This window comes from Tasmannia lanceolata, unplaced genomic scaffold (assembly GCF_043159265.1).
Source record: "Tasmannia lanceolata isolate RefF3 unplaced genomic scaffold, GAP_Taslan_0.1 ptg000018l, whole genome shotgun sequence".
Classification (NCBI taxonomy): domain Eukaryota; kingdom Viridiplantae; phylum Streptophyta; class Magnoliopsida; order Canellales; family Winteraceae; genus Tasmannia; species Tasmannia lanceolata.
The window spans coordinates 21,249,300-21,274,803 of record NW_027518695.1 but is presented as its reverse complement, the minus strand read 5'-3'; the positions used below and the strand labels follow the sequence as shown (position 1 = coordinate 21,274,803).

Genomic DNA, 25,504 nt, shown 5'->3' with positions numbered 1-25,504 from the left:
CCTAATAGGACCTACTAGGACACTCCAATGGACGATTTGAAATGCATATTGACTGAGACACGAGAAGTAGGATCCAAAGAACACTTGAACCGCTAATCTGATCCGACCGAAGAGGGATTTGAATGGATCGTGAGTAAGACATAGGTGAGTGGATCCCTTGAGACCCCTAGTCCTGTCCGATTAAGTTTGGACCCATTAGATCGATGGATTGTTTGAGCCCATTAAAGTATAAAACGGGAAGAAGAGTGCCATTATTGAAACAAGGGGGTGCGGAACTGTTAAACTTCACATTCTACTTGTAACTTTGTCTATATTTACCTCTTTAATCTATACCATATTTACATTTGTATCCTCAGACCAGAACCCTAATTTTTGATTTGGAGTACGGACTATTAATGTTGGGGCACAACAAATGAACGGTCTTGATCATCCTATGAAGTTGGCCCCACTGTACATTTTGAAAAGCACTAGACTTCACCTTACTATAAGACATGTACAATAACTATAAGTATATAACTAGTCTATAACTCTATGCTTTCTAACAGTTTTGATCGGACGGATATGATTGTCCCGATCATTAAGTTGCAAATACTGGACCATCCACAGATGGGGCGGGGCCCCACTCGATCAATACCAATAGGCAACAGCTACTTAGAAAAGTGTGAAACGGGAAGAAGAGTGCCATTATTGAAACACACCATACGAATTCATATATTCTTCTTATCCATATATACCCTTCTATCTAAACCCTATTTACATTCCCATCCTCAAACCAAAACCCTAATTTCTCCAAACACCCAAAACCCTCATTCCCCTCTCCTCTCTCCTCACACTCTCCTCCCATTCTCGCAACGATTTCCTCCCAACTCGTCGGAAAAAACTCGTCCGCTTCCTCAACTCGGGCCTCCGAAACCGAGTCCAAGACCTCCTGTAATCCGACAATCCGACGGCTGACAAATCGCCGGAGATCGCGAACGGACGGATAGATTCCGGGCACGGAATCTAGCCGGAGAAGTAGAGTCATCAAACCCTCGTTCATTCGTAGCTTTTCACGGTTATCTCTACGGACGGTGTCGATTGTTTCCTGGCACTGGATCTGACGTTCGAATTGATCGGCTTCGGAATTGACGGCTGAGATTTTTCGGACTAGGGTTCGGACAAGGTGGGACCGGTATTTAGATTGGATCTTGATGGCGAAGGTTGATTGGATGGATGGAGGGAGATGGACGGGGATTGGGATTGGGGGTTTGGAGGAGGACGTGATGGGGATTTTGGTGGGGGTAGTTTGGTCATTTTTGCTCGTGTAGACAACGGTGGTGGAGGTGGAGGAGAAGAAGAAGCGCGTTTTGTGAGTGTTTGCTTTCATTTGAGAGAGAGAGAGAGAGAGAGAGAGCAGAAGGCCATTTCTAGAATTCGCGGGGGAGCTTTTTGAAGGAACAAAAGGGACGTGGTGGGACCCACGAGCTTTTGTCTATGAATAGATATTGGAGCCTCCAAAATTTTATATGGACGCCCCCTCTTGTGTGTCGTTTTCTGAATAAAGCTTTTACCTTGTTTAAAAATTAAAATGACAAAAACAACTATCCACGCCCTCTTAGTTTGACAGTGGTGATGTCATCATGTGTGATTGTAGCCAAGTAAGTGATTTTCTGCCTTCTCTACATTATTTCAATGTGTTAATTCAAAGTAGTTTTAGAAAATATTCTTCATATTGACTTATATTGATAAATGAAAGAGTTTATATCATAGGTTATATGTTATTCTAAAAAAAGATGATGGTTTTGAATAAATTATTTGGATCAAGTGTACCAAATTTTTATTTATTTATTTAAAATAGTATGATAATGTTTTTTGTTCCACGTGGTATGATTGTGAACCCACCACAGGGATTGTATGTGCCTTTTGGGCCTTGTCACAAGGATACAATGTGGCTCTAGTCACAAAGGCTGCTGTGGATTTGAGAAACTGCAAAGATTGTAGATTTTTGAAAGTGTTTTAAATTCATAAATTTTTGGTGCGACCGTGAAATACCTATCAAGTTGAAGGGAAAGTTTTATAATGACAGCTGTGAGGCCAGCCGTGATGTATGGCTCATAATGTTGGGCCACTAAGAAGCAACATGTGCATAAGATGAGTGTAGCGAAGATGCGAATGCTTAGATGGATGTGCAGCCACACAAGGTTAGATAGAATTAAAAATGAAGACATCTATAAAAAGGTGGGGTGGCACCAATTGAGGAGAAGATGAGAGAGCACAACTTTGGATGCTCCGGTGAGAAGAAGTAACTCGAGTCAAGTTGATGGAGTAAAAAGAAGAAGGGGCAGAGCGAAAACAACTTCAGTAGAAACAGTGAGAAAAGATTTGATGGCTAGGAACATAACAGAGAACATGACATTTGATAGGAGAGAATGACAGAAAATGATCCATGTACCCAACTAGTGCCAGGATTAGACTGTCAATTTGAGCCGGAAAGATTCTTTCACCTTCTTCGTGAAAAATTTCTAAAGGATTCATTAGCCAAGCCCAACTAGTTTGGGACAAAGGCTTAGTTGAGTTGAGTTGAGTTTTACGGAAATGAAGTTTGCAAAACTTTGGGAACATGGATTTAGGAATTCTACTTGTTAATCCCTTGTTCGGTGAGATGACACTATTTAACTTTACCACTAAAAAGACGTTAGGGTCCTTTTGGTTGTTTGGAGTGCGTCGTTGTGGAGGAGTGGTCAAGCGGGTCTCCTAGTAAAATACTAATGAAACGGTCTCTGAGTAGTCTTCAAGTAGACTTACTAAGGAGTGATACTTCATAACACCCAGCCATGGTAAAAGAGGATACTGAGGACTTAGAAAACTACTGAAATTGCATCATTCAAAGAGAGGAAACATTATGTGAATCGTTCTTCAATCAAGGAACTGACAATGTGGACAGAATGTCATATAAGAAGACAGAGATATTAGTGACATTCATATTAAGCATGCTATTTTGCATCAGTATGGACATGAATGTTGGAATCTGACATGAATCCCATTCAGAAGAATCCGTGTAACATGGTAGGATGGAAGAACATTAATTTTTCACACACAATCACACACATATAATATTACATTACTTAAACATGTATTAAGAAATTTAAAAGGATCATACATATACACATTTTGAAATATTTACAGGAGCCAAAACATAAGAAGAAAAAAACTTAATTGGTACTTAATGCTGCAGATAGGTGTCATTGGTATTGGAGACCCAAGTATCGTGTAGAGCCACTTCAAATACAGATTCAGAGGTCCAATTAAGAGTTCTTCATTAGTGTTCAGATGGTACTTGGGAAGAAGCATCTTTGCATTTGATTTCTCCCACCTTTTGCATCTGCACTTGCTTTTGTTTTTTGTCTTTTTCTGCTTCTCTTGATAAATCTTTCTTGTTTACCTAACAAAAAGATAAAAACAGTTTCTAAGTTGAAAGGAAAAGATAATAAAACAGAAGAAATTTCAACGGGAAATTTTCTCTCTTTTCTATTCATGTTCATGATGATGGAACCAGCACACATTGTGTGTTAAAAGATTCATCTGGTCAATATATATTATAGAATTCAGCAACAAGGAAACAAGGAGCTCTTACCTTAGTTGAATGTGCTGTATATTGGTAGCTAGGCACTGTTTTTCGTCGCGACACCCTTCGAGTAGCCTTTAGTCTGTTTTTAACATGTCTATACTCATCTTTATTAATCCTTGCAGTTATTGTAAGACTATCAAATCCAACAGATACATCATTAGAGCCACAACTTTCCTTTTCTTCGCCTTTCAAATCATTTCTTTTTGTAATACTTGTGGATCTTTGATAAGAAGAATTGGGCTCGACGCATTTGCTTAAACGGTCTTCCACTGACAAATGTTCTGGCATGCGGGTTGCCATCCATCTTTCCAGCCAACTCCATCCCAAGTTGGGCTCTGTGCAATCAGCCCGGATTGATTTCTTCTTTGTTGAACAAGTTCTTAGCTGTCAACAAATCAGAGAAACTTGTGCATTATGTCAATACTAAGATCAATCTCGTTTGCGTTAAGACAAAGATTATGGTCTTGCCTGTTGAGAAAATGCATATGCTAAAGCTCTCTCACGCCTGGTTGTTGCTTCTAATCTATTCTGAATTCTCAGTTGCGATATGTTGCTACTTAATGTGCTGTCATCCCAATCTTCCTGCAAATGGGAGCAGAAAATGCTAAACATAAAATTCATGCACATATACTAGGAGAGAGAGCTTTTTATGCTTGAATGCTTACTGTATGTTTTGATTGATTGCTGATTTACCTGGTGGTTTGATTTTTTATTTGTTATTATTATCACTGTTATTTTTGGAGTTGTTTCTTACATGGAAGAACATGACATACATATGCTCAATCCATACATTATTCTGGCAGCAGGAACATGCAGTGGTTCACCAAGGTGGGCTGAATTGACGAGTGCCAATGTACCGTGATTGTTTTCACTCTGTTTTTCTTCTGGAACGGAATGTTTTCCACCAGTTTTGGTCTTCCATTTCAGGAAAGACGCGAGAATTTTTTTTAAGAAGATAATTTTTTTAAAAATTAAAACAAAAAATAGCAAAAGATGAGAAACAAGAGGAAAAATTACAGAGCCCTATGAATAACAAAGGCATCTAAACTATGAACAGAGATGAGAGGGGCCAAAGTGCATCCAATGGTAGAGATAAATGCAGAGCTAGAACAAGTAGTATATATATCACTAATGCTCTGTTTGGTTGCCCATTTTGGGGGGAACAAGTAGCATATATATTCCTTGAGATCTTCCAAAGATCTCCCAAAAGCATGTTTGGTTGCCATATAGCCCTTTGACCACTAACAACTTCTAGACATCATTATTACTTTTTATCCTACGTGACGCCTACGTGGTGGAGATATTTCCCCCCTAATCTTATCCCCAAATTTCACCATTTTGGTGGAATTTGAGGAGAAGATCTCAAGAAGTTCTTGTCTTATTCTCTTTTCTCTCTCTTCCACCCTCCATTTTGGTAATGGCACCCCTACATCTTCCGCTAATCTTCTCGCGGATTGCCGCGCAACGAAACACACCCGTCAATCTTCCACTATTCTTCTCCCAATCTAATCTTCTTTTCTTCTTCCCTTTGACTTCTTCTCCTAATCCCCCACCCAACTTCCAGCAACCAAACAGAGGTACATCCGATTGCTTATTTATTCATATCCATGGGAAAGGAAATGGTTTAGTTGATAAGGAAGCAAATTTTGGGGTGTCTTGTACTAATGTAAGTGTTCGGCTAATAAGCTCGGACGCGCACACAATATACAGTTTGTGGGTCATGGGATTGGAATTCAGCCCTCAGGAACTCCATCTCCTCACTATTTTTTTCCTTTCCATCTCTCTTCTTCTCTCCATCTCTCATGACTTGGGAGGTTTCCTCCAAGAGTTATTTTCTTCTCTTTTACTTTTAACAATAACATTCAAAGTTTTTTTTTTATTGGGAGAAGGCTAAAAAACCCATCAATCTTAAAACTCGTGGACTTTTGGACCTTGCTAGTTTAACACTTTAACCCTCTTATTGTGAGTGCTTTCAAAAGTTGAGATCGAGCTCCTATGTTATGAGGTCCACTCATTTCTCTAGATTTTCCATGCTTCCTCTCTCGTATATGCACCTTTTGAGTTTATATGTTCAGTCTAGCTTAACTGTGTATCTCATCTCATTTTACAGTCTATTGTATATAGGCTATTATGTTATTTGTTTGGACTTTTGACACCTACTTAATTATTTCAGCTCGTTGTTTTTTTTTTTAAATATATTTGTCAATTTTATTAATAAACGGAGTGAACCCAATTACAAGAAAGGAATAAGGAAAAGAAGGGAAGAATACGACGAGGAGATCTATCAGCAGCACTAGTACAAAAACAAAACGAATAGGGTAAGCACTAGGAATCTGATCCTTGCATCAGCTAGGGTGATCTATTTGGATAATTGACTCCCTAGACACCCGAGACCGAGCTAGAGCATCTGCCTCTAAATTGGCTGACCGCCACACAAAAGATATCTCAGTATTAACACTTCAGCTAGTTGTTATAAAAGCGATAACAAGTTACATTAGTTTTTAATAAGTTAAACCTATAAATTTAAGTATTCTAAAATTTTATTAGTGTTACAATGAAATATTCAATACAAAATTCATAGGATTGTCCCTATACATCCTAGCATTATGCAACTATAGTCACTTTTGAGCAGGACGTACATACACAAGTTATCATAACTATAATCACTTTTGAGCAGGATAATTACAATTATGAAAGATGTGTTTAAAGAACTTTAGCCCCAAATCAAGTCTAGATCTCAAGTCACAGTAATGTTTGTGAGCTAGGATAACTAGCATTGAGAACTGTGAGAATTAATGACAAGACCGTCTAAGCCTGCCCCTACAAACTGGATCAGTTGGCTATGACGTGGATTGTAAACTATGAATTGAGCCTGAAATGACTGCAAGTCATAAATTATCATATTGAGCATTGTTGCAAGCTACTAAAAGCAATGGATCCATTCTGAAAGAGTTACCAAACCAATATCGAGGTTACCACATCAATACTAAAATTTGTTCACACAACAAAAAGGAATCATGCCCATACAAATAAATGAGATAGAGAAATTGCGAATCAAATGACTAAACCCGTAAAACAATTTAATAATGGAAGCAAACCACTGCAATGTTATATAAAGCAAATGCAAGAATAGTAAGAACTTAGGCAGAACAGAGATGCATAAGTTCTAGTGTGAGAAAGGGTTCGTGTGTATTACCTTCAGCTTTAAGACCTGGGTTCGGGCTTTGTGCTGCACTCGGTGCTGAAAAGCAAGGCATTCCTCTCGAATTCTCTGATTCTCAGCAGAATCTCCTGTTTGAACTTCAATTGAGGTACCAACCGACTCTCCACATGGATTTTCTTTTCTCCCATCATTTTCTCTCTTACCCAACTGTTCAATTTCTCCACAGTGTTGCTTAGCCTGAAATTCAAATACTAAAAGTGTCTATAAGAATAGAAGATACTGCAAAAAAGAAGAGGAAAATTACAAAGAAATGGAAATTTGGGATGCACGACGAAACCAGAAAGCTTCTAAATGCAGACTGGATAAGAATTGCAGCATCCTCTTCCCCTAAATGTTTTCTGAATTTTTTCTCTTTTTCCTCATTTATTTGTTCTTCATGCTCTTCAGATTGGATTGTGTGTGGATTTTCTTCACTGTTCGAATCTTCTTTCATTGGCTGGGTTACGGTGGCCTCAGAACTCCTTATAGAAGCCGAATCCTCCTCTGCGATAACCGAGTTAAATTCATCTCCACATAAATAAGATCTAACCAAACTCCATCTACTCTTGTCGACCCCAAAACTCCTTTCCTGATGGAATCAAATACCAACCAAAACAAGTATCTCTACTCAAAATCCAAGATCATAACAAACCCAACAGATGACTATTTGAACACAATTACTCAAAGCAAACATCAGATTAGGAACAAAAAAACAGAACAACCGCAAGTAAAGAAGCATTTCAGGTTAGTTGGCCAAAAAAATTAGAAATGAAAAACAAGCAATTCAATCCACCGCAAAGTTCTTTTCCTGACGGAATCAAATACCAACAAAAACAAGTATCTCTAATCAAAATCCAAGATCATAACAAACCCAACAGATGACCATTTGAACCCAATTAATCAAAAGCAAACATCTAATTAGGGACAAAATTACAGAACAACCACAACTAAAGAAGCATTTCAGTACCCCAAAAAAAAAAAATCAGAATTGAAAAATAAGCAATTCACCTCAACCCAAAAGCAGAAAAACCACAAAAAGAAAAAATTGAATATGTTCCTAATCTCAGAGACTAAATGAAGAATAGTGAGCCTATCAACTAAAAAAACCCCATAATCAGTTAAAACCCCAATTGCCAAGACAACATAGAATGTGAGCATATTAATTCAGTAATCCAGAAAGAAAATTAACTAAAGCATTATAATTTAAATTAACAGAACACCAAACAAGAAAACAAGAGGATTCTTTCAACCCAAAGTTCCAAAATACCCAATAACACAAGAATTTTAACTCAATGATCTAGTCCAGATAACTTCAAAAGATAAACAAAACCATAATCAAAGTTGCCCACATTGCTCTCATGTCGATTCTTAGAGAAGACACTCCTAACCAGCCCCCCAGTTAGACCCATCTGATTCAAGAACAAGAGAGTGGAATTCTCAAATGGGTTCCCTTTAATTATAGCTAAACTCTTAAACTAGTGGTATTTTTCAAAGGAAAAAGAAAACAAAGTGTTCAAACTACTGAAATACCTTACTCCATGGGACTCTCAAGTCTCAATCAGCTATGACGTAAGAAAAAAGATTAAGGTGCAAAACTCACATGTTAGTTAAAACTAGTAAGGGGATCTTTCAGGTTTTGAAGAGCTTTAGAGCTGGATTTTGGCCTTGTTTATTCACAAAAGGAGAAAGCAAATAAAGAGAAAAGGTGAGTTTTGATATTTGCAGACTTGTGTTGCTTTTCTCTGACTTTTGCACATGGCTTGCTTATCAATGCTTGCTTGGTTCTGGGTCTATGTATATTTTACTTTTTTTTTGGCTTCTTTTCCTCCCTCTTTGTGTGGAGTTCTTCTTTTAGTTTCCTGTGTTTATCTCTGAATTTCCTCACGTGTCAGGGTGCATTGGAACCCATATACATTCAGTTCCCACCACTGCTGGCAATGTGTTACTTGATGCAGCCGTCCAGGCTGTCTATCTGGTTGGTCCCATTTTGGATGATCCATGATTAAAAAAAATAAAATCGGACGGATTGGATGTTCCTAATCGTACGGCCAATGGGTGCTGGAGCATTTTTCTTTCCAATCATTCATTCTAATTTGAGTGTCAAGATTGATCACTGTGATGGGCCAAGGCCTGCTAAAACCAAGATCATTTTCTTCCAACTTTTTTAGGATTTGTTCAAGTGATGGTAAATAAAAGAGGGTAAACCATTTAGGTAACACATTCCCTGCATTGGGTTACCATTGAACTAATTTTGGTTGTTCCAATATGAAGGGTCAAGTAAGAGGGGTATTTTATTTCTAATGTTCTAGTGACCAAAGGTTTTAATTTCAGTCAAGCCCGAAACCAAAAAGTACCGAAACTGAAATTCTCGAAATTTAGTAAATTTCGGTCAAAATTTCGGAAATTTCGGGAATTTTGGCCGAAATTATGAGAAAAATGCCTTTTTTATTTCTTTACAGAATTTTGGCTGAAATTTCTGTAATTTCGGCCCAAAAAACTGCAATATTGGAACTTTCTACTGAATTTCGGCCACAATTTCGGTTTCAGCTAGGACCCAAAATTTACTGAAACTGAAATTTAAAACCATGCTTGTGGCAACATGTCGTAAGGGTAAATATATAAATTTTCATCAATTTTATATCAATTAGATCAGAGGTGTAGGATCATTTCCTCAAAAAGATTTTTAGCTATCTACGTCGTGGACTATTAAATGGATGGTTTAGATCAGTGAAATATGCAGGCTCCGTCGCTTGATTCTTTACTAAAGACTGGAGAGAGAGAGAGAGAGAGAGAGAGAGAGAGAGAGAGAGAGAGAGAGAGAGAGAGAGAGAGAGAGAGAGAGAGAGAGAGAGAGAGAGAGAGAGAGAGAGAGAGAGAGAGAGTTAAATCATAATTCTTTGTTTTTGAAAGGAGGAGACAAGAAAGAGATAGAGTCATTCCCTATAAAATTAAACCATAATTCTTTGCTTTTGGAAGGAGGGGACATGAAAGAGACAATCAATTATTACATGGAAGACATCCAAGGAAATCAAAGGGAGTCCAATGGAATTTTGGATACCACACGTGGAATGGCATGCCAAATTCAAGTGAAATTCCGACGGATGCCAAGCTTTTGTGCAACCAAGCAAGGGGGAGGGGAAGTCCTTACCCTTTACTTCTTGGGCTCCCGATATTTTCACTGCTTTTGGATCTGTCAAGAGTTTTCGGAAAGGACTGCAAGAAGTCAGTCGTAATAATCGTCACATGAATCTCACCGGTCATCGACAAAAGCTCGGACTATTACATTGGCAGAAGGATCAGCCAAACCGGCAACCTCGTGCAATAAGGGGAACAAGCTCTAATCATGAATTTTAGAAGAAAACTAAAAAAACAACAGCACTAAGACAAGTTTTTTGACTTAGGGAAGTTCATTGATAAATAAGTCAATCTACTAAAATTAGGGGTGCAATTTGGGTAGGGTCAGGTTGAGCTTTTGCTAAAAAAATGAGAGGTTTTTGCCTGCCAAAGCAAATCGTAGTCGACTCAGCACGACGCAGCTGGGTACTCGGTTGATACGGTCATAAATTGGGAGGCAACGATAATGCAGGAGAGTTTTGAAACTATGTTTTTTTGCAAAAGAAGTCTTCTACTTTGCTTTATTTGAAAAACAGTCTTGTACTTTGACAATTTACAAATAAAGTCATCACATTGGTCATTTCAATGTGATTTTTTAGACTTTTTTCTTTGTCTTTTCCATTTTTACTTGCCCATTCATACTTACTATGTTTTTGGTGGTAGGTCAGTTCAGGCATGTGGAGGTAATTGAAGGATAGAGGGCAACTCAGGTAACAGGGGTAAGTATGTGAGTTTATAACACGTCGTTGTGATGTGAAGTGGAAGCTCTTACATTCAAATTGATGCACTTCCAATAGCTTCTTTATTCATTGATTTGATGGTTCTAAGTAGTACGATCATAAAAGTGAGATCTAATTGTTCTAATGGTGGATCTTGATCATCTAGCCTTCCTTCCAACGGTTGGGATGCACTTCCAACCGAACATGCATGGTTTTTAGGTAGGGGGTAAATGAATATTTCATCCCCGATTTAACCACAATGAAACAAAATCATGACACGCAGGAGCTCTCTCGACACCCTTCCAAATATTCCAATGTACCCAATGAGAGTGGCATATTTGCAATTTTTAAAAAGATATGCATAGGTAAAGTATGAGATATAAGGAGCTTCGTGACCATTTGAATGACAAGTAGGTTTAGATTGAGAGAGAGTAAAGTATGAGATATAAGGAGATTGTATATGTACCGAACGACCACTTCTCTTTTATATACACTAATAAATAATAAATGCTACTAATATTGGCACTACCATGTTTTGATAATTGCACTAATTTATCTTGTCTTTTATTATTTACTTAGCTATTAAAGGTTATTACAGTTCCAAAAAACTCTCAGGAGCCCATTAAAATAGAAAAGACAAGATGGGTTTGTGCAATTATTATTTCATTACATGGTGGTGTCAATATCGGTTCGCGTAATTAAATATAACAAATATATAAAATAGGATACGACAAATTAGACAACAAAAGTCTATGGAAGACAATCTCACTAAATTTGAATAGAGTGTATCATTGAAATTTGTAATTTACAAAGTTTGGATTACTAGGGGCCGTTTGGATACGCGGATTTTAGAATCTTGGATTTCCCCAAAATTCTGGATGGGAAAAGAGAAGAAGGAGACCGTCAATTTCGCTTCTCTTTAGAAACTTGGATTTTAAGTAAGAAATCCAGGTTTTAGAAATCTCTCCCCTATCTTGAGATTTCTAAAACTTGAAAACATGAGATGATCTCCTACTCTCTTGCTGACGGAAATGTTAAAGTATGAAAGATTAAAAAATGCCTCTCTACAACAGCTTAAGCTTTTGGAGTTTAGGCAGTCTCACATGGTATGAGAGCCAAAGGTCCTGAGTTCAAACCTCCCGGATAGCAAAAATCCACATGCAATGGCCAAACCCAAAAGAGGGGCCACATGTGCCACATGTAGGCCAACCCTAGAAAGAGGGGCCACACGTGAGGGGGATTGTTAAAGTATAAAAGATTAGAAAACGTCTTTCTCCAACAGCTTGTGCTATTGGAGTTACTAGTAGTTTCAAAAGAAAGGAGGGGAAGAATCAGAAAACGACGACTAGTCTACTTCTTCTCTCGTCTCCCATCTACGATTTTGAGGGAATCCAAGATTCTAAAATCCGCGTATCCAAACGGCCCCTAATGTCAGGAGAAAAAGAAATCTAGGGTTTCTAGACGTGTTGTTCAACACTTCCCATTCTCTGGATTGTGAAGCAAACCAAATGGGCTAAACAGAATTGCTTGGAGTGACTCAGAGAATTCAGCACAAATGGATGATAGGAATTCAGGATTTGGCAACACGGGCAGAATGGGTCGGGTTTTTCCAAATGTCATTCTCCCATGTTTTCCCATTTTCTGCACAGAAAAAAGGCACAAAGGCGCTACTGATTAAGGAACACAACTCATGATCACATTATTGTTAGAAAAAAGCTTTTGGGACATCGTTGGTTAGAGCTAATCTTGACGTGAGATGGATAGTGATCATCTTTGTTGATTTGGTCTACAACGTCCCGCCATGATTTGATAATCCTCATCCCTTAATCCAAAGGTGTAGCCCATTTGATATGATGGAAAATGCTCCGGTCATGGTCTATTGATCTCCTTCGAGGTACCCCAGTAAGCTCGATTTCTTGTTATGAATTTTGTTAAGACCAGAGCATTGGGTCTTACCAAAATCAAGTAAGCTAATTGTTTTGTAAGTGAAGAATGCATGTAGAAATTTAAGTGACTAGATTCCTAAAATCCTTTCCCTTCCTATTCAAGCAAGTTAGAGATTTTGAGCACATATCTCACATGAAAAGGCTTTGGAGTAAGAAGAAGTCCTCTGGAATTTATTTGGGTCATATGACTCATATGAATTTTTGTAATCATTGAAACTTGTGTGTGTGTGTGTGTGTGTGTGAGAGAGAGAGAGAGAGAGAGAGAGAGAGAGAGAGAGAGAGAGAGAGAGAGAGAGAATTAATGAAGATGAGACTATAACGAAATTTTGTCAATCAACTCAGGTGACTCAACGATTGACTCACTCAAATTTTGATTAACTTGAGTGAACTAATGGAGTTTCTAATTGAAACAATAGATTAAACTTTGTCTTGAATGAGAACTCAGCCAAGGTAAATCCAAGTCGACTTGAATGATTAACTAGGAGCGTTTTCAAACAAATTGGTAAATTCTCCCTGTGATTCACCTTTCAATGAAAGGGTTACAACGAGGGACCTACATTGCTTATGAGTTGTGGTGTTGATGATGAATCAGTGTTAAAAACTCACAAAATTATAAAAATTTGACAATCAACTCAGGTGACTCAATGATTGACTCGGTGAAATTTTTATTTAACTTGAGTGAATCAATTGAGTTTTTTATTGACATGGTAGGATCAAACTCATACTCAAACGAGAACTCGGCCAAGGTAGATCCCAGTCGACTCGAATGATTAACTAGGAGAGTTTTTAAACAGTTTGGATGAGTTCTCTTGTGAGTCACATTCCAATGAAATAGTTATGATTGAGGAATCTCCATTGCTTGTGAGCTCTTATGCTTGTTATGAGAGAGAGAGAGAGAGAGAGAGTCCAAAGACCCCACTTAATCAAGTATGCAAGTTAAGTAAGCCATGAAAATGGGGTAGCCAAGACCCAACCACTCCACTCCTTTTGCAAAGAAAAATTCAAGCCTCCACTTGGTGAAACAAAAAGATACAATGTTTAGAAGGGATTGCTACTCTTCACAATTGAATTCAATGAGTACACAGCTGCACATCATCATGCTCCCTTCTTCTCATCATTCCTACCAATTTTCCACACCCAAAAGGGCCCAAAACCCATCTTTATTAGGGTATACACACCAAAACTCGGTGTATATCGCTCACCGTGCCATCGATCTTGACCATCCATCCATTCGCTCCAATTCCTCATCGATCGACTTGATCCTTACCGTCTAATCAATACCCTACTTCGATAGACGGCTGGATATCTTGTATTTACAAAATATGTACCGATCAGACGGTTATGATCGCTTGTTTCTAAAACGGGTCCCAAAAAAGCAATCTTTATTAGGAATGCACACCCAAAACCCGGTCTATAATCTTCATCATGCCATCGATCTTGACCATACATTCAATCATCCCAATTCCTCATCGATCAGATGATCCTTACCGTCTAATCAATTTCCTACTTCAATAGACGGCCGTCAATTGTTTAAAAAAATATCTAGTGATCAGACGGTTACGATCGTTAGTTCCTAAAATGGGTCCCATACAACAGATAGAGAATTTACACCCTAGAAATGATCGGTGGCCCAAATCAAACCACGTGGCATCACGATAATGGCTACGACTTTCTTGAATTATTTGTTTGTTTTTTTAGTAACATGCATTCACAGAGCCACACGTGTGCAGCTTTACCCACCGTGCCGTCCAACTGCTCCCCGCTTGGACAAGGTCAGCACGCTTCTAGGGTTTTTTTAATCCACACACATTGAGGCACGTGCCAGGACAATTCGCACGTGTGACTTTCTTCATCCCTCTATTTCCCGAGAAGGGGTCCTCTTCTCCCTACCGTTGCTAATTCCACTTCCTGAGATGAGAAAATCTAAATACGTTTCTTGTTTATATAATTGCCTCTCTTATTTAAGTTATTTACTCAACTGCCCTTATCTTCTAACAAATCCAAACATTTCAAATTGTTTTTGAAAGACAAAAAAACCCTTTGACCTATAGCAAATGGACAATCCTCTTATATACTCTTTTTTTCCCCCTTCACGTTTTTGAAGGCATTAAACGTGATTTTAATAATTGCACTAACTCGTCTTGTCTTTTACTATTTAAACAGCTGAAAAAAGTTATTACAATTCCCCAAAAGCTACTTAATAAAAAAAGAAAAGACAAGATGAGTCAATGCAATTATTAAAACCTAGCAGTGCCAATATTGGTAGCCTTAACTTATAGAGATTTTATATAATATGTGGATGTAAAGTCTAGTAATTTCTATAAGATGAATCAAACCATTAATTTGTTCGGCCAACGTAAATGTGTAATACCCTAAAACTATTTCCATAGGATGATCCTAAGTTCCTAACCCTCCGATTTGTAGTGGGATTGTACTTTATAGAAACCTCTACAGATCATAGGATCATCCTATGGAGATGATTCAAAGGGTAAAGTTTTTTTTTTTATGTTGTGTCCAAACAAATGGGCAATCTTATCATTCTATGAAGTGGGACAACTGTGCCTATTGAAAATTATTGGACTTTACACCCACACTATAAAATAAAATTCTCCAATTTATAATAATAATCCTAAAACGGGATTTGCTAAGCTCCTTCGCAAAAGGCTTTTTACAGCTGGTCTGTCACAATTCAGACTAGGCACCTCGTGAACGGAGACAACAACTTTTGCTTCCATTCACGAGGTGGCTTGTCTGAATTGCTACAGACCAGCCGCGAAAAGCCTTTTGGGATGGACACTAGCCATTCCCTCCTAAAATTAATCATTTCCCCCTAACTTATGGACATTAAATAAGTCGAAATGATATGAGTACAACCATCTTTTAATAATTGCCCAAACTCAAATGGGATATTCTTTTTTAATTAACTTGTTGGAGCTTTTTGGGAAATGTAATAACTTTAGGCAGCTCTTTATATAATAAAAGACAAGATGAGTTAGTGCAATTATTAAGATACGGTTGTGCTCATATCATTTTCCCAAAAAATTTCTTAAGAAAGGGTATTTGAGTCATCAAAATAATAAAGGGCATTTGGGGAACACCATTAAACCCGCGTCAAGGACAGCAATCCTTGTCAAAGACCTAGGGCATTTTCGTACTTTCATACTTAATATTTTAATCTTTCCTACATGCAATTTGTCTAGTCATGCCTATCACTCATTCATCATCCCAATTTGTTTCTAGACTGTAACACAGAAAACCCCAAAACAATATCTAATCTCTCCTCTCACAACCTCCAATCCAAGCTTTATTTTTTTCATGAAAAACACACCTCAAGGGACAGTCGTTTTCCTGCAATCTCTTCCTCTATCAAGAGCTCTAAATGCAAAAAGATCCGGTTTATTTATCCCCTTTACTCATCTTTTCAATAATTCATGGCTTCAAAAAGGTGGGTTTTTTCTAATCTAACATGTGCTTAAAGAAAAACCCACCTCAGAAAACCATTTTTCTTCACCTCCTTTTCACATATTTCAGTCTCTAATGGCACAAAAAAGGTCTTTTTTGGCTTCAATCAGGTGGGTTTTTTTCTGAGATACCTTTCCAAAAGACCCATTTCAATAAACCATTTATATTCAAGAAAAGGCCTCTCATGGCTTCAAAAGCATGGGCTTTTTGTTAGGATATTGTACTGGTGAACGCCCATTGCAAGAAACCAGTGTCTCCATCCCTTTTCCGTCAGATTATTAGCCTCAGTGCCTCAAGATTATTAGCCTTAGTGCTTCAAAATTTGTGGGTTCTTTCTAGGATATTAGTCTAGTGAATCTAACCACATCTTTCTTTTGGAAAACCCATTTCAAAATCCACTTTTCCATCCCCTCTCATCAGATTTCAAGCCCAAAAAGGGCCCTACCATTCTGGTTCCAAAAGGGCTGCAAAATTTTGTTTTTTAGGTCTAAGCTACCATTCTCCTTCTTCAATCCTAACCAGGCAAGACATGTTTGGAACCCAAGGCAGAGAAATCCCCCATGAATTCCAAGCCCAAAAATCATACTGGAAAAACAATAGAAGGGCAAACATTTCTGTGAAATTCCAAGATCTCTATGGATTTATGGCGGAAGGAAATGTGGATGATGTCAATGTATTGAATGAGGTTAGAGAAAGAGTGAGGAAACAGGGGAGAGTCTGGTGGGCATTAGAGGCGAGCAAAGGCGCGAATTGGTATTTGCAGCCTCAGATTTCTTCTCTTTCAGAAGGGATTGCAGTTTCTTCACTTAAATTATCTGTTGTTGCAAATACAATTACTTTGAGGAGGCTTATAAGGAAGGGGATCCCACCTCTTTTGAGGCCTAAAGTGTGGCTTTCAGTTTCTGGGGCTGTGAAGAAGAGATCGACGGTGCCAGATAGTTATTACAATGATTTGATCAAGGCAGTCGAGGGGAAGGTTACGCCTGCGACATTGCAGATTGATCATGTGAGTTTCTTGCTGATCTTTATTGTGATGGTGTGCTTTTATGGCAATTGGAGTATTGGGCTGCAATTATTTCATTGATGGTTTTGTATTTTATCTTTCCTTTTATAATCTGTGTTTATTATCTTTTTTGGTCTAAAGAATTTCTGGTGATTTGTATTTGGTAAATGTTGACGGTATATTTGAAATTTGAATTAAAGCTTGGTACAGATAAATACATGATGTTTACATGACTAACACAATCAAGTTATTTGGAATTTATCAAAGCTAAGCACATGGATCATGCGATGCTTATGATCATGCACTTGTGGAGATCTTTATGGCAATTGGAGTATTAAATTGCAATTATTTCATTGATGGGTTTGTAGTTTATGTTTCCTTTTATAAGCTGTGTTTGTTATCTTTTCTAGTCTAAAGCAATTTCTTTTGATTTCTATTTGGTAAATGTTGAGGGTCTATTTGAAATTTGTATTAAAGTGTGGTACCGATAAATACATGATGTTTACATGAAAAACACAATCATTTTATTTGGATCTTACTGAAAGGTAAGCACATGGATCATGCGATGCTTATGATCATGCACTTGTGGAGATCTTTATGGCAATTGGAGTATTAAATTGCAATTATTTCATTGATGGGTTTGTAGTTTATGTTTCCTTTTATAAGCTGTGTTTGTTATCTTTTCTAGTCTAAAGCAATTTCTTTTGATTTCTATTTGGTAAATGTTGAGGGTCTATTTGAAATTTGTATTAAAGTGTGGTACCGATAAATACATGATGTTTACATGAAAAACACAATCATTTTATTTGGATCTTACTGAAAGGTAAGCACATGGATCATGCGATGCTTATGATCATGCACTTGTGGAGATCTTTATGGCAATTGGAGTATTAAATTGCAATTATTTCATTGATGGGTTTGTAGTTTATGTTTCCTTTTATAAGCTGTGTTTGTTATCTTTTCTAGTCTAAAGCAATTTCTTTTGATTTCTATTTGGTAAATGTTGAGGGTCTATTTGAAATTTGTATTAAAGTGTGGTACCGATAAATACATGATGTTTACATGAAAAACACAATCATTTTATTTGGATCTTATTGAAAGGTAAGCACATGTATCTGTAGGTCGATCCCTACAGAGCATTTTCATGTAAAAAAAAAAGAAGTGGATGCAGGTCAACATGCGGCCAAAACAAATACTAGTTGACTTGGTACGACGTGGTCAAGTACTCGGCTGATGCAACTGAGTACTCGGTTGTTTGGTCATAACTCGGGAGATCCAAAGGAGTTTTAATTGACTTTGTAGAGGGCAACATGCGGACTCGGACAAGAACACAGCCAAGGTAAAAGGGAGTCGACACGGGGGAGTTTTGAAATTATGGTGGATAGTGAAGAAAAATATGCTCCATTGTCTCCAAGTCCTGGTTTTTAAATTGTTCTCTCATTTAGGCTTCAATCGAGAAATTTGTCCTTGATTGGGGAGGGGCACCCTTTGATAGCACCGGAAAAATCCTTTGGGGCATTGTTCCATTTTGTGATAGTTTGGCACATTTGGAAGGAAAGGAACAATAGAATTTTCAACGACCGTTGTAGCCATATGGAAAAACTTCCTCTATCGAGAGATACTCCTCTAATTAACCCCCTCTCTTCTACTACTCCCACTAATATTGTTAACAAGAAAAGAGATAACAGATCTCCCTACTTAAGGCACCTAGAACTCAAGGAAAACCCATAGGCTTTCCGTTAACCAAAAATGAGAAAAAAAGGATGGGAGATGCACTCTCTATGCCATCCTCTCATCGTTCCTTAGAGCCCATTCTCTCCATATACAACATGACAACAGGATGCCTAATCCACATTAACATAAGACTTTTCCATATGAATCTTGCATAAAGCCTGCTGTCATCCCTCCTTTTCCATGAATCAAAGGCAGCCATCAACACACCAGCCAAGATTTGCCTATCCTCCACAAAAGCTCCTTGATTAGGGAAAATGACGTCTCCCGTCAACTTCTTGAAACTAAAAGTTTGTGTTTTTCAAATGATTTTTACGGGCTTCTAACCAAGCTTATAGATCTGAAATCTTTAATTTCCTTTGCTTTGGGGATTAATGACACAAAAATCGCCTTCCATCACTATTGATACAGCCTCTTAAGAAAAACTCGTTCATTACTTCCGTTAGAATGCATCTTCCTCACTCCTCAAAAGCATCTTCTAACCATTCTGCCGACCTTCTCTCAAACCTTTTGAAACTGACTCCATTTAGCGTTGACCTCCTCCAGACAAACTGCATTGAAATACTCTGATTGAACTGCATGTTATAATAACCGTTACTTTCATATGATATAGAAAGCTACCCCCCTGAAAAGGTAGGTATTACTCATCCTGCAATTATAGCTCAATGATGAAAATCAGTTTGTGAAGAGGAAGTCGAACAATACTGAGTATTATGTTCATTTGAACGTTAGTTTGAATATTACCATTAGAAAAAAAACTCTAGTGTTGATAAATAAACATTTGCATCCTGGAGAGCAGGTCTTTCTAGCTCAATTCAACCGTTCCTATGTTGCATGGATTCTTTGCCCTCAATGCCGAATCCGTGTCGACACATCTCCACATGCGAATCGGACATGGATTCACATGGGACACACCCGGCTTCTTGTTGTAGCCATGTCCCGCATGATTCCTGTTTTTTTCGGGCGAATCCGATTCATCATTGTCTCTTTTCCGCACGAATCCTATTTTTTTCGGGTGAATCCGATTCATCGTTGTCTCTTTTCCGCAGGAATCCAATTTTTTTCAGGTGAATCCGATTCATCGTTGTCTCTTTCAAAATATGAATCTTGTATATTTTCCCTTTAAATGTGTTTTCTTAACTTTTCTTTTATATGAAAGCACAACCCGTATTATTTTAATAAAAACCCTAGTGCCTCGACCCTCAAACATCAACCCCCTTCCTCCTTTGACTCTCTTAATACAAAACTCGCAACAACCCTCTACCCTCAAAATTTTCTAGAATATATATACATATGCATATACGCACACACACATTTAAATTTTTAATTTTGAAAATTTTATTTTATTTAAAAATTACTGAATCCGAATCCTACTTTTGGGGGCCTGCCGAATCCAAGACCTCGAATCGTTGTTGGATCCCGACACACAAATCCGAATCCATGCAAGTATGCAACATAGAACCTTTCTTTTCATCAAGCGAAATGAATGTATATTTGAAGAAGGGAAATGTACAACCTGGTCCAAAGGCCTATGAAACTACATACATAAGGACACCGACCGGTTTCTGTCACCATAAAAGTGCCCCTGTGCAATGGTGATTGTTGCAACTTGCAAGGCACATTTTTGGGAGGTCCTGCAAGTCACTGATGATCCAGAAAGTTAGATTGGCTCTCAACTAACTCCTGGAACAACATTTTGTAGAGTTGGGTTTCTTGGGAGCTTGGAAAAAAATATTGAAATGCCAGATGTACCCTTGGTCTATGTTTCTCAAAATCAGATATCAATTTCATTTGTGTCCTTTTTAACAAGTTATTGATTTTTTAATCATAATTTAAGAATTTAATCATAATTTAAGAGTTGAGTTGAGAATTTAAGAATTTGTAGGGTTTTTGAATCTAGTAATATCCAAAATGAAAGCCAAATTGTGTGCATCACCAATGTCTCACTAGTTTTGGCATGATAGTTGTTTTAGCTTTGCCGAAAAAAGTATGATTTGATTGATGATAGACTTTCATACAAATACAACATGGAGTTTATGTGTGCCAGTTCACCAGTACTTCTAGATTCAACTTTGCTTAGAAAACTATATCTGTAGTTCACGTTTTTGTCCTGGAACTGACCAAAATGCATCATATGATATGGTACACTTCTTGCTTGCATCATTTCGTCTCTCAATACTTATTCTTGGTTCAGAAGAACTCCAAATACAATGATGAAATGTCATTCTTTATATATGTGTTCCAAGTGATGATTTCTAACCATTTGTATCTCAATACTAACCACTATTCAGCAAATGTTACTTTGACAGTCTCTCAATGCAGGCACTACAAAAATTGCCAGACAATTAACTCCAGAAGACCATAAATGGAAAGGTGTCGATGGCAAATTTAGAAAGAAAAATAGTAGCAGTTTTCGAATTAAGAGTATCCAGCTCTTTTTTTCACCTAAAATGATGAGCTATATGGATACTCTCTATGACCAATAAAATATATTTTAGACTTTTGTTTCCATCAGTTCAACTCATCAAATTCGCGAAGCATATAGAGATAATGCTTTTTTTAAAAGGTGAACCGTACAGAGATGTGAATCTTCCATGACACTTTTTTTTTTATGACATAGGGTATCTTCCATGACACTTTCAACTTCCAAAAACAAGATATTTCCTATTTATTTTTATTCCTTCATTTACCGTGTAGCTACTGTGATGTGATCTGACCATGTTTTGTGGAACTAATGGAGATGGGCAGCAAGGAAAATTGAAAGCAATTGGAGTCGTTTAATGCCAACTTTGAAACACTATTGTCTTCCATAATGCATGCCTTCCTATCGCCAAGACTAGACCTGTTACTGTTTGATTTGTCCAACTCATTAGTTGGTAATCAATAAATTAAATGCGAGGAACTAAGTTATGAGACTTCCAAACTTAGTTAATTGAATAAGTAGGCTTCTAGAATCACCTAAAATGTCATAAATTTATTAAACCAGCCTGTGTGCTTTTTGGGCATAAGAATGATAGTTGCAAGAAATATATACAACATATGAGAGAAAATGGGCAAACCTATTCTACAGTGTACTGATGTACCCCATACAGAGAAGATAGAAAGGTGCAGACGCCTTGTCTAATACTTCCATCTTTTACATTGATCCCATCTATGTGTTTTTTTTTTAAATTTGAATGATGAGGAAATATATTAAAAAAGAGATAGAGTACAACAGCCACCCCACGTCCAAGGAGGACAGTGAAAGGTGCAAAGAACAGATATAAGGATGTACACAACGCTACAAGATACCGCCCCTCAGGGAGGGAGGAAATCAAAGAACTCATGACCTTCCTTGACCAACCCGTCCCTTGATAGCCTATCCACCTCACTATTGGGTGACCGACTTACATGGTGAAAGGGTATGGATGATCCTGCCACTCGCTCTTAGATTTCATCAAACTAATGCATAAACCTCCAAGGGATGGAATGACTGCCCTTTACCAGCTTACTACATTTAAGGAATCCCCTTCTACAATCAATCTATCGAAGGTTTTTCTCTACATGGACCTCGGCCCCAGATCCCATCAATCTGTTAAATAGCTGGGTTCTTGCAACTAAGTGATGATCAAGGTTTAAAAAACATCATTACAAAATTACAACTGCCATTGGCAATTACTGTTAAGAAGCCATTGTACCAATGGTTTTTTCTTGTTACTTCCTTCTTGGCTTTTTTCCCTTGTAAGGGATGTTCCTTTTTAACAACCATTGTAACTTAGTGATGATTGATAGGGCTGATTTACACATTGTGGGGGCTTTTCCACTTTTTAATAGGCTCTTTTCTTTATTTTGGTCTCACTTTGCCCCTCTTTTACCTGTGTATGTTTCTCTATTTTAATATAGTTTTTGTTACCTCTATAGAAAAAAAACTGAAATTAAGTGATGCTTTCGTATCGCCTTTTTTTAATTATTTCTTGCAAAAAACGCAGGATCTACCTCGCACATTCCCTTGTCATCCTTGGTTGGACACACCGGAAGGTCACGCATCTCTACGTCGTGTCCTTGTTGGGTATTCTTTTCGAGATTCTGATGTTGGGTACTGCCAGGTGAGTCAAGTTTGTTGTTTTGCGCTCTGATATAATCTCTTGAGATTGCGAACTCTGATACTGGTCTGACTTTCTATATTGGTGCAGGGTTTAAATTATGTGGCGGCATTGTTGTTGCTAGTGATGAAAACGGAGGAAGATGCATTCTGGATGCTTGCTGTCCTCTTGGAAAATGTCTTAGTGAATGATTGCTACACAGATAACTTGTCTGGATGCCATGTTGAGCAAAGGGTCTTCAAAGATTTTCTTACTAAAAAGTGTCCAAGGTATTATATTTTGTGTTCTTTTTTTTACTATGGTGGTCTAATTGTGTTGTATGCTTCTCTTACATCACTTAATTTCTTCTCATCTTAAAAACTTCAGAGTTGCTGCTCATTTGGACGCTATGGAGTTTGATGTCTCCCTTGTAGCCACAGAGTGGTTCCTGTGCCTCTTCTCTAAGAGCCTGCCTTCAGAGGTTAGTGGGAATCCATTGTTATTTTTTATCCTTTTCTTTAGGGGACCGTTTGGATGCACCCAAAAGTGGAGAAATAAAAGTAACAGTACATATTTTCCATTTCCTAGCACTATTTGGTTGCCAATTATTATTAACATGCCAGTCATTGCCGGGTGTAAATTTCCCAAATACAAGCCATTTTGCACTGTTCGAATTTCCTCTCAAATCATGAGGAAAGGAAAAGTACAGAAATTGGAATCCACATTCCTTTCCTTCTACTTCTATGTTATGTGTATCCAAACAGACCCAATTTGTTAAAAGAAGGGAAGTTCATCACAAACCCATGATGTTAAGAGGGAATAATCTGACAACCAATTCTTTTCCGCATCTCATCCTATGTTTTCAGAATTTCCGCTCATGATAAAAAAGAAGCCATTGCCATTTGAAACTCCTACACTGACAGAATTCCCGACATTCTTATTTATTCCAAGAACTTTATTTTTTTATTGAAATGACAGTGGAAAAATGAAATGCGGGGTAATTGAGCTACTTTTAAGTCCATGTTTGACTACCATGAAAAATTATTCCATGAATTATATGTGGGCCCCACTGTGTGAGAAGGGGGCTGAGCAGGAAGGAGATGGTGTGAATTGTGAGTAACTGAGCATGGGAGTAGAGATAGCATAAAAAATCCCTAAAAACTAGTGAAAAGAAAATACCCATTTAGAGTTTGTTTATTGTTTTTCTGGTTTTTAGGAGCTTTTCATGCTCCCCTTACTCCCACGCTCTCAAGTCTCCATCTCTCGCCCATCTCTTACAACTGGCCCCACAAATATTTCATTGAATATTTTTTTCATGGTGGTTAAACATGGCCAAGCGTATTTTTCACCGTATACCTCTTAAGCTTTTCTAAGAGTACTACTGAGTAATTGAGTTACTTGTTCTGTGATTAATTTATCCGTTTATTAAACTTATCTTCAGACAACTATGCGAGTCTGGGATGTCCTTTTCAACGAGGGAGCAAAGGTTCTCTTTCATGTAGCCTTGGCAATCTTCAAGGTAATGATTATATTTTCTATATATCATTTAAATTTTATTCTTTGGATGTTGTTCTAGTTGGATTTAGATGAAAATTATCAATGGATTTCTTCAATGCACCAAAGGACAGATTATTTAAGCTGTAATAGTAAGTGCAGATGAAGGAAGAAGAGTTGCTAATTGCACATCAGATCGGTGACGTGATCAGTATCTTGCACAATACCACCCATCATCTATATGATCCTGAAGAATTGTTGACTGTAAGGAAAATTTCTTCAAACTTACTCTATCCGATATCACCATCAAAACTGACTTAGCTTACATCTCTTTCACATTGGTTACGCATTTTCAGATATCTCTCGTAACTCTAAACAGTTTATATAATCCTATCCATTCATCTTAGTAAAAAGAAGTCTAATTGTTCCTTTTATTACAATTTTGTAGGTGGCTTTTGATAAGATCGGTTCCATGACAACAAACACCATTACAAAACAAAGAAAAAAGCAGGAACCTGCAGTCATGGCAGAGTTAGATCAAAGACTGAGACGGCTGAATTCTTTGAAAATGGATGAGAAATAATCTGTCTCAGCATGCTTCCCTTTCAGAAAATAGTGTAAGATTTCATCGAAGAATCGTTTCCTTGGGCAGTAATACGTAAAATTAAAATTTTAATGTAATCAATTATACACAGTTCTGTGCAGTTCCACACTCAATTTGGTGAGTCTCAAGACCTGTAATTTTGATTTTGGCCTCTCTTTACCTGATTAGAACTGAACCTTTTGTCGTCAAACTCCCGCAATAAATAATAACCCAAATTCAGAATTTTTAAGGTGAAGTTCTAGTATGAAAGGATTAACAAACAGCAAAACCAGCACATTTGAAGCATGATTGCTTAATTGATTGAGCTTAACTAGTGAATACTGAGCAGTAGAGTAGAATCCATTCACTCCTTGCAATCTTTTTATTTACCAATCAATGGTTTATCCACAGCAATTGGGTAATCACTCTTAACAAAACTTAGCTTAAATCTTTAGTTCCCTAAGAAACCAGAATGGGAAAATGATTAAAGAAAACATGGGTTGATAGCCCATTCCAGGAAAAGTAATTTGAAGTATGTATATATTGAGTGATTTTTCAGAATTTTAGTTATATTGATAGGAA

The 25,504-nt window shown here is 37.5% G+C and overlaps 2 protein-coding genes across 4 annotated transcripts; one reads left to right on the top strand and one right to left on the bottom strand.

Annotated features, from left to right (window-relative positions):
• Nucleotides 1–3,090: 3,090 nt before the first annotated feature.
• Nucleotides 3,091–8,642, bottom strand: IQD33 (IQ-domain 33). Of its 3 annotated transcripts, XM_077361131.1 has the most exons (7): nucleotides 8,340–8,642; nucleotides 8,159–8,218; nucleotides 7,108–7,398; nucleotides 6,804–7,007; nucleotides 4,076–4,189; nucleotides 3,614–3,991; nucleotides 3,091–3,421 (listed from the first exon to the last, which is right to left on the bottom strand). In XM_077361131.1, exons 2-7 carry the CDS (start codon nucleotides 8,216–8,218, stop codon nucleotides 3,299–3,301), a joined length of 1,170 nt encoding a protein of 389 aa, XP_077217246.1. In that variant the 5' UTR covers nucleotides 8,340–8,642; the 3' UTR covers nucleotides 3,091–3,298. The 3 variants fall into 3 exon arrangements, with proteins under 3 accessions (XP_077217246.1, XP_077217248.1, XP_077217247.1); XM_077361133.1 differs by lacking the exon at nucleotides 8,159–8,218 and having other exon boundaries at nucleotides 8,340–8,638; XM_077361132.1 differs by lacking the exon at nucleotides 8,159–8,218 and having other exon boundaries at nucleotides 8,410–8,638.
• Nucleotides 8,643–15,804: 7,162 nt separating this feature from the next.
• LOC143851247 (Ypt/Rab-GAP domain of gyp1p superfamily protein) lies at nucleotides 15,805–25,178 on the top strand. Its single transcript, XM_077360595.1, has 7 exons — nucleotides 15,805–17,056; nucleotides 22,753–22,869; nucleotides 22,957–23,135; nucleotides 23,233–23,326; nucleotides 24,287–24,364; nucleotides 24,502–24,603; nucleotides 24,788–25,178. Exons 1-7 carry the CDS (start codon nucleotides 16,580–16,582, stop codon nucleotides 24,920–24,922), a joined length of 1,182 nt encoding a protein of 393 aa, XP_077216710.1. The 5' UTR covers nucleotides 15,805–16,579; the 3' UTR covers nucleotides 24,923–25,178.
• The last annotated feature ends 326 nt before the right edge of the window (nucleotides 25,179–25,504 follow it).

Excerpts from the sequence above, each read along its gene's own strand:
- IQD33 (XM_077361131.1), bottom strand. The coding sequence starts at position 8,218 with ATGGGTCTAACTGGGGGGCTGGTTAGGAGTGTCTTCTCTAAGAATCGA. Across the intron at positions 7,399-8,158 it reads AGAATCGACATGAGAGCAAT|GAAAGGAGTTTTGGGGTCGA; the intron begins GTGGGCAACTTT and ends TGATTCCATCAG. Across the intron at positions 3,992-4,075 it reads CATATGCATTTTCTCAACAG|CTAAGAACTTGTTCAACAAA; the intron begins GCAAGACCATAA and ends ATTTGTTGACAG.
- LOC143851247 (XM_077360595.1), top strand. The coding sequence starts at position 16,580 with ATGTTTGGAACCCAAGGCAGAGAAATCCCCCATGAATTCCAAGCCCAA. Across the intron at positions 17,057-22,752 it reads CGACATTGCAGATTGATCAT|GATCTACCTCGCACATTCCC; the intron begins GTGAGTTTCTTG and ends CAAAAAACGCAG. Across the intron at positions 24,365-24,501 it reads TAGCCTTGGCAATCTTCAAG|ATGAAGGAAGAAGAGTTGCT; the intron begins GTAATGATTATA and ends TAGTAAGTGCAG.